Raw genomic sequence first — 14,703 nt, forward strand, 5'->3', positions numbered from 1 at the left:
CGCAGGCGCTCTGATAAATAACAATGCGTGGCGTTGCCCGTCTGCTGAGTGGAGATATTTCACGCTTGCGAGGTTTCAGATAAAGTATTTACGAGACATCACAGAGCACCAAATGTATTCCAAAGACGTGGAGAGGAAGCCCAATCCTTTGGCTCCGTGCGTGGCCAGTCTAGTCCATGGGCCGCACGCTCGTTAAAAGTGTTTACCGGTCGTCGTTAGCGAGAATAATCCAGTTAGCGGCACGCTCCCGTCTACCTGTCCGTAGATTATAAAAAGAACGTAAAGTGAAAGGTACGATTGCTCTAATGCCCCCAGAAATTGGAACGGAAATGGGAAAGAGGGGAATAGTGCTGCTTAGCACTGGATGCTTGTTCACATCAAAGGATGGATGGAAAACATTCAGAAATGTAAATGGTATAGGCAAAAGTATTGGGACACATTGCACAGATTTTTTTTAAGTTCTTAAAGGTTTTGCAAAAATTATACTAAAATGACAACTTTCATGTAAGAGTATTGGTGAAAAAAAATACTACAATCTTGCTAGGTTAAAATGATTCCTCGCCAAATACTACTTGACAGTTGTAGTAATACAATTTTTTTCTTGAAAATTTCTAGAATGTTTGTACTATGGATATTTCTGAAATGTTAAAATGATCAGTTTTGAATTATGATCACTTTAGTTATGTAACAACATGATAATGACTTGATTTTTTTCGTTTTATGACTGTTTAATTCATAGGGGAAAAAAATCCCCAAATTGGATATAAAAAAAATCATTCTCCCCCAAGTGCTACTTAAATCTTGTACTAGTAGTTGTAGGATGTACTAGTTATTTCTGTAACATTAAAAAAGACTCGCAATTTTTCATTTATTACTTTAGTCATGTAATAATGTCATGATCACTTCAATCTCGTCTTTCTGACTTTGTATTCTTGGAAGAAATGGTAAACTAGATTGTAAAATTCAAGCATTTACTTCCAAAACAAAATGTCACTTAAATTTAGGAATACATTTTTTTAAATCTATCACATTGATCTTGTTAATTACAATCTTTCCTGAAAAAAAAAAAAAAAAATCTAATTGATCCGGTAATACAGTTCTAGAAAAAAGATAAATACTACTTGATCCTCTATGTGGTATGAGTAGAATTTCTCTTGTTTGTTTATCTTTAAAACTATTATCCTGAACTGTCTCTCGGGTGATATTCAGACTCTGGACTACGAGACAAGAAACAGCTACTCGTTCAGCGTGCAGGTCCGGGAAAACCTACGAAACTTGCGCTTTCCTGCTGACAACGTAGCTACTGCCGTTACCACAGCACAGGTAAATTACAACAATACTTAACCACCTAATCACTAAGTACATGGCCACACTTTTATCTATTCATTAATGTGATCTGTCTGTTCAGTTAGTAATGCTTGTCATCCTCTCTCTCATGTACCGTATTTTCCGCACTATAAGGCGCACCCAAAAGCCTTAATTTTTTTTAAAAAGCTGATAGTGCACCTTATAATCAAGTGCGCCTTATATATGGATCAATATTGAGATTGGGACTGGTAGATAGGGAATGAACTGATAGAATAAGCTTTACCTGTTTCTTTTGTGTGTTTAAAGTTGAACAAGGTTGCTCATATTGACATTGACTTACTATGCTATTGAGAGTTTAGAGTTATTATTTGAGTTATTGTTATTACTTTGAGTAGAGTATTGCTATATTGTCATTGAAATTTGTTTTAAAATATGCCATTAATTGAGGGTGCGCCTTATAATCTGGTGCGCCTTATATATAAATGAATATTGAGATTGGAATTCGTAGACGGGGAACGATCTGATAAATAAGCTTTACCTGTTTCTTTTGTGTGTTTACAGTTGAACAAGGTTGCTCATATTGACATTGAGTTATTATGCTATTGAGAGTTTTTATTTGAGTTAATATTGTTATTACTTTGAGTATTACTATATTGTGATTGAAGAAGTTTTAAAATATGTCATTAATTGAGGGTGCGCCTTGTAATCCGGTGCACCTTATATATGGAAAAAGTTTGAAAATATGTCATTAATTGAGGGTGCGCCTTATAATCCGGAGCGCCTTATAGTGCGGAAAATATGGTAAAAATGAGCACTTGAACATTTGACATCTGCTACATAGCAGCCCAAGTTTCGGACCATCGGATATGCCGAAGCCTAAAAGTCTCAGTTCACTTCCGACCACATCAAAAATCAAATAAGGCAGATCAACAAAAGCGTCAGTGAAAAAGTGTTCTCGCATCCGCAGGTGAACGTCAAAGTGTTGGATGTGGACGAGCCGCCGGTATTTTCACAGCCGACGTACACCTTCAACGTGCCTGAAGAAAGACTGGTCAACAACATTGGAACCATCAGCGCCAGAGATCCGGACAAAACCGGCAAGAGTATCCGGTGCGAATCTATTGCGCCACACGCATCAAATATCCAGTTGTGGTTTTACGACGCTAAAATATGGTAATGGGAACAAATGTTGCCGGGAAAATGAGCGGCCGCGCTCTTCCTCCCCTCAGGTACTCAATCTTGGACAAGGATTGTCCAATCGCTATCAATCCAATCACGGGGCAGATGTCCACCCTCAGGACTCTGGACCGCGAGCTGGAGGGCCTGCACATGTTCCAAGTTAAAGCCCAAGAGGAGCCAAGCGGTGCGTCATACACACACACACACATACACACACATAAACACACCCTTTTCCCCACACACACTTTTATGAATTCAAAACAAAAGCTCCTCACAGGCAAATGGAAGCCATGTGTCGGATAACACGCGCTCGGGGAGCGAGTTACAGAGGCCAAACTCACAGTTTCTCCCGCATGTGTTGGAAACGCGGCGTGTAGTCGATCGGCGAGGAAAAACACGCATCAGACACCTTGCCAACGCACCTGGCCGAGCCTCAGCGCGAGCAGAAAATCACATTACGCCGTCTCTTTGTTCGTCTGCAGCCCCCCCAAAGCAAAGCCTGTATTTTTAGACGGGCGGCCAACAGCATCCAAAGATCTATTTTAGTGGTTTGTCATCATGTTTAGGGAGCACGACGGTCCCCCGAGCCCCGTTCGACAGGGTCTCCGATATAGTGATCCGCACGCAGGAAGGCACTAAAGATAGTCGCTACATTAAATGGTAGATTTTAAAAGAACGATGAGGCTGCTTTAATGTGACAAATAAACAGCTTGCAAATAGAAACCCTTTTGTCCTTTGGCCTTAATCATCTCAGCCGATGACAAAAACTGCAAAAAAAAGCTTTGGTATGAATACAAGCGAAATGAAAGCTGCGAGCAGCGATGAATGGCGCGTGGCACCACCACAAATGTTGGGGAGTTACGAGAGCGTGGACTGATTTGTTCCTCTTTAAAAGATACACGGTAAGGGCTGAGATAACTCCAGAATTGCCACTTCAAACTAAAATTAGGGAAGGACAGATAATCGGCTGAAAGCGGTAGCCAATTTCGACGCTTTAGATGGGTCAATAATTTGTAAACAGTAATGCTGAAATGTGGACCGATCAATAGTGCAGATTTGTGAAAAATAACGATAAAAATACATGCAAACTAATGTATTATCATGCTAGCATTCAATATTTGAATAACATAACAAAACGATTCACAGTTTAAGATCGACAATTTGTTTAAATTTGGTGGCCGATGGACAAAAATCTCATGGACGAATTGCTATTTTACGGACTCCTAAAAATGTCCAAAATAAGACGAAAATGGTTGCTCACATAATACAGTGATCCCTCCTACATCGCGGTCTCGGGTATCGCGGTCTCAGTACTTTGCGGGTTTTTCCAGGAAAAATTAAAAATATTTCCAAATAAAAAATTAATTTAAAAAATGTGCAAAAATGGAGAAAAAAAATGAAAAAAAGAAGCAAACAAGTACATTATACAGTACCGTATTCATCAAATAACTAAGTAATATTAGTTAATAACTAACTAACCCGCTAATGTCGGCGAAAAATACAGTAAATTCATAGATTAAAGTTCGGCAAGTATTTATATGTTAATTGACTGACTTTAAGATTGTTGTTGATTTATTATTCAACAGATACTACATGATACACCATACATGAGCCAAAATAAATGTCAAGTTCAACTTGCGTACTCTTTCCCCGGAGTCTTGGTTCAGATAACCAGTCCTGAGAACAAATTCTCAACAAACTAAGTCATATTAATTATTTAATGGATATACAATAATGTTATTAGGGATAATGTAATGTTAAATAATAGGAGAAAGGAAATAAAATACGCAAAAATACAAAAAAAAAGGATTGTTTATGGTTACTGCGGCTATATTGAGGCGTACATAGAAATTTAGGAACTGATACCCTACTTCACGGGTTTCGGACTTTGCGGGGGGTTGAGCCCCCATTAACCGCGAAGTAGGAGGGATCACAGTATTGCCTTGCCATATATATTGCAGTATTTGGTCAATTTTGTGTATCTACTCTTGAAAAACATGGTTACCCAACTTCAGTTTGCGAAATAAAACAGTTCAAGCCACGTATGTTGAAAAGGCCTCAAAATTGCAATTTCTTTTAAGTCAATGAAAACAAGCCAAAAAAATCAATATGTCTAACCGAAGGCCGTGTGACACATCCAAACGTCTTTGTGCGATCGTGATGGGATTATTTCACCCTAAACGCAGTTGATTCCTTTTCAAGCGACGCCGCAGTCAAAAGCGACGCCCGCGGGCGGCTCGACGTGACGCTCGGTGATTGTTTGTTGATTGATTTTAGGATTGGAGTCGTTTGTCAAAGTCAACATCGTCGTGGAGGACGTCAACGACAACAAGCCCGAATTGGATGCGGATGACATTTTTGTGTGCGAGAATGATGCCGCCAATACAGTAAGTTGCGTTGATGCTCAATTTAGCTCATTATTTAAAAACGTACCACCGCTGACATTGACTGGCTTTGACGACTAAAGACGTCAAAAAGATCTTTGACGCCTGTTGTTCGCAATGGCAGCGGACGTGTTCAAGGTGTGGGCGGAGCTCAATGTTTGATTACGCCCACAAATCTTTTGTCTCCACCTACACTGAGGCTCAGCACTTTCTTTTTTAAACGATTTTCTTGGCGGCTTTAATTCGTCGTCTTGTGACGCCACTCGTTATTTTTTACACTTGCCTGAACATGATAAACTGAAAAACTATATAAACTATTGAGTGCCCCACCCCAAATACCGACCCCGGCCATTTAGAAAGTGCTGTCTGTGGGGGACATTTCTATAATGAGGACATCTTTTGTCCACAACCTTTAAACCCAACGTCCTACACCAAAAATGGAAAAAAAGAAGAAATAAATAAGAGTAAATAAATATTTGTCCACAGAAAAATATTAAATATTAAACCCTGTCACAAAAATAAGACATTATTTTCATTATTAATAAATATTTGCCCCCCCCCCCCCCCCCCCCCCCAAAAAAAATCAACATAAAGTGTCAGACGTGTTATCTAAAAAAAAATAATTATAAATAAATATTCGTCAAATATTCAATTTAAAGTGTCCTCTTTTGGGATCATAGTAGAGATGTGTTCACAAAAATAAACAACTGACATGACAGGTAACGAGAGGCGACACATGACAAGTTGGGTCCAACCATTCTAGTTTGGGGGAGAATCTGGAAATCTCAACATAAAATCAGTTTTATGAACTTATATTTTCAATAGTTACTTTTAAAGGATTTTTGCATGTTTGTTTTATTTAAAATCTTGAGTACACCCTGAAGTTCCTTCAAGTACCCCCAGTGGTACTAGTACCCCCATTTCAGAACCACTGTCCTACACAATCAGAACCAACATTGATTGGTCCATTCTCAAGGCCTGTAACATTCTGGATACGCTTCTGTGGAGAAGTACAATGTTTAATAGGAGGAGTCAAATATTTGGCTCCACCCACACTCCTCAAACTGCACTCTACATTTTAAGGTTGATATTAAGTTGATTTAAGGCCTTTTAAATTCTCTTTTTTAATTGGGTTCTACAGATCGTGTATGTCTATAGTGTTTCTTTTCGTCAAATACCTCGCTAGCTTTTATCTGAAATTTGTTTTCCATTTATGTCTAGTTCTCAAAATATGTTTGAAATCTGTATTATTTTGCCAGTGTCTACTCTTTTTTTGCCATTTTTTTTTCTGTTTTTCTGCTTTTCATTCGTCCGTGTTTTTTTTCCCTTCAGGTCATCGGAACGTTGAGGGCCACCGATCAGGACGAGCAGCCAGCCTCGTTCACCTTCCTTCTGGCGTCTCCCAGCTCCAACTTCTCCATCAGAGACTTTGGCAGTAAGTTACTGTTGTTTATCTATTTCGCAACGCTGACATTTTTGCTATGCAGGCGGCTAAAATGTGTTTCTTGCACCCACGCGAGGGCATTGAAGCCTGTCTGTGGTGCTGAGTGCTGCCTGCAGCTGGAGGCAGCAAATATTGGACATAAGTGTTGCTGTAGAACTACCGTGTTTTCCGCACTAAAAGCCTTAATTTTTTAAAAAAGCTGATGGTCCACCTTATAATCACGTGCGCCTTATATATGGATCAATATTGAGATTGGGATTGGTAGATGGGGAATGAAGTGATAAAGTAAGCTTTACCTGTTTACAGTTGAACAAGGTTGGTCATATTGACATTCAGTTATTATGCGAATGAGAGTTTAGAGTTATTATTTCAGTTATTATTATTACTTTGAGTAATATTATATTGTGATTGAAAAAGTTTTAAAATATGTCATTGATTGAGGGTGCGCCTTATAATACAATGCGCCTTATATATGGAAAAAGTTTTAAAATATGTCATTAATTGAGGGTGCACCTTATAATCAAGTGCGCCTTATAAATGGATCAATATTGAGATTGGGATCCGTAGATGGGGAATGAACCGATAAAGTAAGCTTTACCTGTTTCGTTTGTGTGTTTACAGTTGAACAAGGTTGGTGGTAATGACACTTAGTTATTATGCTATTGAGATTATTATTGTTATTAATTTGAGTATTACTATATTGTGATTGATAAAGTTTTAAAATATGTCAATAATTGAGGGTGCGCCTTATAATCCGGTGTGCCTTATATATGAGAAAAGATTTAAAATATGTCATTAATTGGGGGTGCGCCTTATAATCCGGTGCGCCTTATAGTGTGGAAAATACAGTACTTATTAGGGGGAAATTTATCATAGGAATCTGTCAATCATAACGTGAAACTACTAGATTTTTGAAGAATGGAGGGATTGTCAGAATGTGCGGAGTAATTCCTAAAATAATACGACTGGGATGAACACTTTGATGGCAGTCACGATAGCAATAATTTAAGAGCAGATGATGTCATCTCCAGAACTCACACGAAACGTAAAAATCCAAGCCTGTATGTGAACGACGATTCTGCCATCATGTTCATTAGACCGATTATCACACCGGATTCCTGCTTACGTCAGATCTCTATCTTTGGATACAAAATGTCTCAAGCTAAAATATCTTTTGATCGCATGATTAAAAAAAAAAAACAACAAAAGACGGCAAAGAGCAACCGAGCGTTCTCGTCAAATATTAAAGGTGTGCGAGGATGAAAGCTGCAGGCCGTCACACGAGACACTCAGGTGAAGCGTTGCCGTTTAATCCGAGTCGAACCTGAAATAACACGCCACGCGGCAAGAAAGATAAACAGGAAGGTTGGGAGTGGCCTCGTCTATTTCCTGCGCGTTGGTGCCCGGGGGGGTTCTGCAGCAATGATGGAGGGAAGACAGATGAAGATGATTTGGAGAAAAAAAAAAAGATGAAAAGAAGCCAGGGGGAGGAAGATGAGGATTAGGTGAAATGGATTCGATGAATACGAATGACAATGGCACTCAGCAAACCTCTGCCAAGGCTCAACGACCCGAAAAGTCCATTTAAACATTTATATATTTGGAAAAATATTTCAAAATACATTTTTTTTGACGAGGAAACTTGAATTTGGGATTGATTTTTAATCAAGGTAATCATGTAAAAGAAATCTTCATTTGGGATTCTTGTTAAAAATCAGAATAGAATTTAAGGCGGCTCTGTGGAGTAGAGAATAGCACGTCCGCCTCACAGTTAAAGAGACCCAAGTTCCTTCCTGTGGGGAGTTTGCATGTTCTCCCCTAGCCCGCTTGGGTAAATAAATCTCTCCGGGCACTCCACCTTCCACCTACACTCCAAAAACATGCACGGCAGGTGAATTGAACATATTAAAGTGTGTAAGATTTAGACCGTTTTTCCCTACGGACAGCAGGTGGTGGATTTGCCATTGTACCTAGCTATAACAAACATGGCCGCCTCCGGAGAAGTGCCACCTCCCATGTAATATCTTTTAATAATAACTAGAGCTACGATTATATTTAAAACATACTGTTGGTCATTACAAACACATTCATTTGCAAGGTTTTGAAATTTACAATCATTTAATATATTCCTTTTTAGTCTAAATCTTACACACTGTCCCTTTAAATTGTCTTTAGGTATGATTGGGTGCGTGAATGTTTTTTTTGTCCCTGTTTGCCTTGCGATTGGCTGGCACCAACAAGTCTGCGACCTTTTTGAGGATAAGCGGCTCTAGAAAATGGACGGATATGTATGTATAAATATAAATAATACAAAATATAAATAAATATAAATATATCAAACGAGGAAGGAATAAAACAAGGAAGAGGGAAACAGACAGCGGCAGGTGAAAGTGAAGTTCCTCTGAGGTATTTTAAAAGACGCAGCAGGGGATGGATGGATGGTTTTATAAAGACACAGGGGGGGGAGAAAACATGAGCGATGAGTGCATTTCACAACATGTCATGCGCTGTCTCCTCGCGCCACTTAACACTCGCTTTACACACACAAGAGCTGCAAAGTGACGGTCCTGTCAAATATTCATGCGCTACAAGGCCGCTTTCACCACCTCGCCCTGGTCCGAGTCGCCTAACCCCCAACAGCACCACCGCTCCCTCCCTCCCTCTCTCTCGTCACTTTCCCCGATGGCGGGGAAGTGACAGCCGCCGGTGTCGACACGGATTTCACTGCATTAGACCGTCAAGCAAACACAGAAGTGCGACGAGACGGGATAATGAGATTCAACAAAGAGGGCGAAGAAAAGACTGCGCCGGGATGCGGGACAATCCGGGGAGACGGCGGAGACTTCCCCGTCAAACAAAGCCGAGCGAGACGGGAAGGTGCAGGACAGAAGATGTTTAGATCTTTTATTGACACGCCCTTCGAGACTCTGCATGTTTTTCATTGGGCAGTGACAACATAAAATGGAGGCTGTCTGGTGGGATGGATTGTGTTGTGTTTTGAAGCGTCTTCTGGGCGGCTGGGGACAAGCTACAGTGAGATGCAAAACATTACTCCAACTTTCATGACTTTGTGGATTGTTTGGAGTCAGAGTGCACCCCCAACCCGTATACATAATGTTCATTTTCCAAGCACAGGCAGCAAGTGCTAGGACAAAGGTGTCAAACTCAAGGCCTGGGGGCCACACCTGGGCCGCCACGTAATTTTGTGCGGCCCTCAAAACAGATCACTTAAGGATTTTTATTTTAACAAAAAATAGAATAAATAATATATGAAAAAGTAAATAGAATAGAAACCATAGTTTCACAGGAGTTCAGTCATTGTTAGTTTCAATGTGTTCTTGTTATATTGTTTTTCAGAGCATTAATAGCTCTGGGGGGAAAATCTGTCTCTGAGTCTGTTTGTCCATCTTTTTTTAGCCCTGTAGCTCTGACCATTCAAAAAACAAATCCGTTGACAGTATCCAAATTTTGTGATTTCGGTGATAAACCCATGGTTGGGGGATGGCCAGCTGTCACCAAGCCAACTACGTCTTTAAAGGGACACTGCGTAAGATTTAGAGCGTTTTTCATTAAAAGGAATAAATTAAATGATTGTAAATTTCAAAAACTTGCAAATGTGTTCTTAATGACCAACAGTATGTTTTAAATAGAATCTTAGGTCTAATTATCATTCAAATTATATTACATGTTTCTTATAGCTATGGACTATGATAAATGCAGCACCTCCTGTCACACACTGTCACTTTAAATGTTTGAACACGTTTTCATTTAAAACTTTGCTCTGTCTTTGAGACAACAAGTCTTCCGTTTTCCTGCCATTGTCAGCTTTTGAATTCCTCAAGCCATTTCTACATTGTGGCGATTTAAAAAAAAACAAAACAACCTAGACTGTCGAACAGGAAGCTTCGACTGCTTGACTGATAGCTTTATTGTTGAACTGAGGTTTTACGTCGGCTTCCTTGTTTTTGCTTTTTTTTTTGGTTTCAAAAAGGTTACCAATTGAACTAAACAAATATTTGTCATCTATTTGTATTCAGACAACAGCGCATACGTCCTGGTGAAGCAAGGACCGTTCAGCCTGGACGATCCCGCAGATTACAGCGTGGACGTAAGCATCAGTGATGGAGGACGGCCCATCCAGACCAGTAACACCAAATTGGTCATCAAGGTCTGTTTTTTTCTTTGTTTTTTTGCGTGTGTGCCTTTGAATCTCGACACAGGTTAATCTCGAGTCTTTTGCAGGCATGCCGCTGCGATGCCAGACGAATCCCAACGCAATGCAAGGCCGTGGCTCAGAAGATGGGCGTGAGCGTCCATGTCCTCATCGCTATTCTGCTCTGCATACTCACCATACTGGGTCAGTTTTAAGTACCGTAATTTCCGCACTAAAAGGCGCACCGGATTATAAGGTGCACCCTCAATCAAAGACATATTTTAAAACCTTTTCCATACATAAAACGCACTGGATTATAAGGCGCACCCTCAATCAATGACATATTTTAAAACTTTTTCAATCACAATATAGTAATACTCAAAGTACTAACAATAATAACTGAAATAATAACTCTAAACTCTCAATAGCATAATAACTCAATGTAAATATCAGCACCCTTGTTCAACTGTAAACACACAAAAGAAACAGGTAAAGCTTGCTTTATCACTTCATTCCTCATCTACGGATCCCAATTGCAATATTGATCCATATATAAGGCGCACCTGATTATAAGGCGCACCCTCAATTAAAGACATATTTTAAAACATTTTCCATACATAAGGCTCACCGGATTATAAGGCGCACCCTCAATTAATGACATATTTGAAAACTTTTTCAATCCCAATATAGTAATACTCAAAGTAATAATAACAACTCAAATAACTCTCAATAGCATAACTCAATGTCAATATGAGCAACCTTGTTCAACCGTAAACACACAAAATAAACAGGTAAAGATTACTTTATCACTTCATTCCCCATCTACGGATCCCAATCTCAATATTGATCCATATATAAGGCGCACCTGATTATAAGGCGCACCATCGGCTTTTTAAAAAAATTAAGGCTTTTAGGTGCGCCTTATAGTGCGGAAAATACCATACATGAAATTAGAGTCGCCCTTGCTTTACCATGGACAAAATTTCACGCGGTAGAACTTTCCCTCCTCCTGGTGTTGTAGGTTTAATTAATAATGCAGGGACAGATGCGGAAAACAATGCCTGCGGTTTCCAACGCGCTGTTATTCTCTTTGATACCTTTGCCCCCCCCCCCATTTTTCACCTTGTACTCTGCTTCAGTCAACTCATGATTTGCGGGGTGGGGGTAATTTCTTGCCGTACTTGAGTCAACTTGTCACTTCAACTATTTATTTTCCCTGACGACTGAACTCAACAGATATCTCGGCTTTCCACTCCTTTCTTTGACAAAATAGAATTGCTACGGATCAAGGCGTGACGTAGGGAAAAAAAAAAATAAAGTCAATCGTGGTCGCGATTTTGTTTGATTGAGATCTTGGGCATGTGGGATGGAATGAAAGAGAAAATTGTGGGAAAAGTGTGTGAAGAATAGAAGCGTTAATGAGGAGTTTATCAGCACTCGAGGTGCCGTCTGCTTATCAAACAGCGGCAAACATTAAGTGGATGAACTATTAATATGCTCCACTTCTTGGTTTTCTTCTCGAGTCCCATTGGGTCTCCTTTCTCTTTATCAAACCCTCTCACCACAGGCCAGATTAACTATTTAACACACTTGTCATTATCTCCCGCGCCCCGAAGCAATTTAGCGACGTTAGCTCCCCGCTCGCCACAAGTCGCATTTGACCCTTGACAAGAAAAAAAAAAGAAAAAAAGAACGTTTTCTCACTGGTTTTTCTCGTCTTCTCATTTTTCTTCTTCGGAGTCGGCTATCTGTCGGGTTTAATAAAGTGGCGAGCATGTGTTGTAAAAGATTAATCTGTTGCTTTCCCAAGCATACTGGAACGAGGCGCACTCGACCGGCGCTGAAAGGCAACGCGAATGTCGAACGTCCAGAGAGAGAGTTGGGGGAGAGAGGAGTTCATATCAGGACCCCCAGAGCTCGTGGCTTTAATATAATGTCAAAAGTGTCCTTCACTCATCCCTTCCCTTATCTTACTTTTCGTCCTTTGCTACCTCTTCGTCTCTTTCTGAGCTTTGTAGTTCATTTTATTTGGCAAATCAAAATTTTGCATGGAACAAGAATATCCTTTTACACTTGATTTTTTCCCTGATAATGTTTTCTGTCCTTCAGGTCCTACAACCGTCTTCTAGGACTTTGTGTCATTCCTGCATTCTTTTCCTCCTCTGCCTCACTTTGGTTAATCGCTTCACACCATGTCTTTCGTTTTTTTACTTTTTGTCCTTCACTACTGCCTCCTCCTTAGCTTTCTCTCAGTTTCTTTTTATCACTTCGTCTCATGATTTCTGTCCTTCAGACCCCGCCAAGACCCCTTACTTGCCTTCATTCCACTTTCTAAGTTTCTATCTTCCACTTCTGCCTCAACATCCTTCAATTCTTACCTACTTAATTATTTTCTGTCCCTCGCTTCTACTCTTCCGCAACATTTTTATTCATTTCTCCATCCTTCGTTCCTCATATGTCCCTTCATGCCGCCATCCATTTCCTGCCATCATTTTGCATTATGTCCATCACTTCTTCCAAACGTCCAAACATCGGTTCTCAAATGCTTGACATCCTTCAATCTCTGTTTTTGTTTCAATCTTTGTTTTTTCCTTACTTCCTCCCTCCACATGTCCTCAAATGCTTTCCCTCCTTCACTTCCAGCCTCGGCCTCTGTCTTTAGTCCCTCTCTTCCTACATTCTTCCTTCCCCATGTCCTCACATGCTTTCCAGCCTTCTCTTCCTGGTTTCGTTTTGCTTTTTTTGTCCTTAATATCCTCTCTCCTTTAAGCATACATTGTCTCACCTCTTTTTCTGTCCGTGTGTCTTCCTACATTCTGTCTTTCCTCTTGGTTTTTGCCCTTGACTCTTAGCCTCCTCCCACAATGTCTCTCACTTTGTCCCCATTGTCTTTGTTTCTTCCATTTCTCCTTCTTTCCCAACTCCTTCTCATTGATATTCCCGCCTTCCGTCTTCCCGTCCTTGCCGAGTCGTCGCTGTGTGTTTTTAGAGCTTCTTGCGCTGGAGGCGAACTTCGCAGACACCTAAAACCATCCGGCTGCTCATTTTCCCCTGTTTTCCAAGCTCGCTCCCTCGTTAGCGCGCCGCCTTCCTGCCTCTTCCTTCTTGCTCGCTTCCTTCATGGCCCCATTCTCATTCCTGCCCTAATTTCCCCACATCTTTACAGAAAAGCCTTGGATGACCGCTTTAATCTTGCCAGCCCAAGTTTTCACGCACTCGCTAATCGCATCTGTCTGTCAAACATCTAAAAATTACCGGGAAAACTTTCCCTCGCGTCCCAAGAAAGAACCGAGCGGTTTCTCCGACCGAAAATTGAAAAAGTACTCCTTGCGCTTCGCAGTGATCGTCATCCTATTTGTGATGAAGAAGCGCTACCACAAAGACTCTCTGGCCGGCATGAAGAATAGCGGCGAGATCCACGAGCAGCTTGTCACCTACGACGAGGAGGGCGGAGGCGAGATGGACACCAACGGGTATGTGGACGCAAAAACTTCTTACAAAAGAGGATTCGTGTAGCAAAACAAGGAAACAAGGTATAAAAATCACTGCATTACTTGGGATGAATGTTCAAATATTAGTAGAATGATAACACATCACTCCAGTATCAAAACTGGCGTATTTTGACCCAGACAGTATGTAAGAGTTAAAGTATTGGCGTTTTGCCACGTTTTTGTGACGTTTGAAGCAGCTTTTTTGGTGTATCAATATTTATTTGCCAACTTAGTCACGCGAGGCTCTTTGTACTTGAAGAAAAGCCACATGGCGGATTAATCTTCCTCCGTTTGCAATATTTATCCCCTCTGCTGCATCCTATCATTTAGTGACCCAGTTTATCTGAAAGGAATCATTAAAGTTGTATGTAATCTGAATCTAATCTCATGCGAAGCCTATTAAAAGGCGCTTGCTTAATGCATTGCTCATGTTTAATGCTCAAATATGGTCGCCGTCACTATCGTTATTGGCCGATTATGTTCAGTTTGTTTCAGTTTCTCCAAGGACTGTCATAGGGTAGCTTTTAAGTCATCTAGGTGACTAGATATCCTCTTCTACCAGGACATGTTTACTTTTGGGGAAATGGTCCAATGGAAAATAAATCTCAATCAAAACAATGGAAGAAAAGCAAAACTAAATGTATGCTCAAGATTGTTAAATGAAAGATACGTTTACGAACGTACATTCCAGTCTCAGCAAACGCTTGATTCATTTACGTGACGTGAGCAAATATTTGCTTTTAT

The 14,703-nt window shown here is 40.3% G+C and overlaps 1 protein-coding gene across 1 annotated transcript in view; it reads left to right on the forward strand.

The window, feature by feature from the left end:
* The window catches only part of cdh5 (cadherin 5), a 36,594-nt gene that overhangs the window by 15,176 nt on the left and 6,715 nt on the right, over window positions 1-14,703 (forward strand). The window contains exons 7-14 of the mRNA XM_088421260.1: window positions 1,210-1,323; window positions 2,276-2,418; window positions 2,538-2,671; window positions 4,765-4,874; window positions 6,204-6,306; window positions 10,353-10,483; window positions 10,558-10,672; window positions 13,809-13,941. Coding sequence (XP_088277386.1) covers window positions 1,210-1,323; window positions 2,276-2,418; window positions 2,538-2,671; window positions 4,765-4,874; window positions 6,204-6,306; window positions 10,353-10,483; window positions 10,558-10,672; window positions 13,809-13,941 — 983 coding nt within the window. The remainder of the gene's footprint in view (window positions 1-1,209; window positions 1,324-2,275; window positions 2,419-2,537; window positions 2,672-4,764; window positions 4,875-6,203; window positions 6,307-10,352; window positions 10,484-10,557; window positions 10,673-13,808; window positions 13,942-14,703) is intronic.

This window comes from Hippichthys cyanospilos, chromosome 8 (genome assembly GCF_059441005.1).
Source record: "Hippichthys cyanospilos isolate Australia breed blue-spotted pipefish chromosome 8, RoL_Hcya_1.0, whole genome shotgun sequence".
Taxonomy (NCBI): domain Eukaryota; kingdom Metazoa; phylum Chordata; class Actinopteri; order Syngnathiformes; family Syngnathidae; genus Hippichthys; species Hippichthys cyanospilos.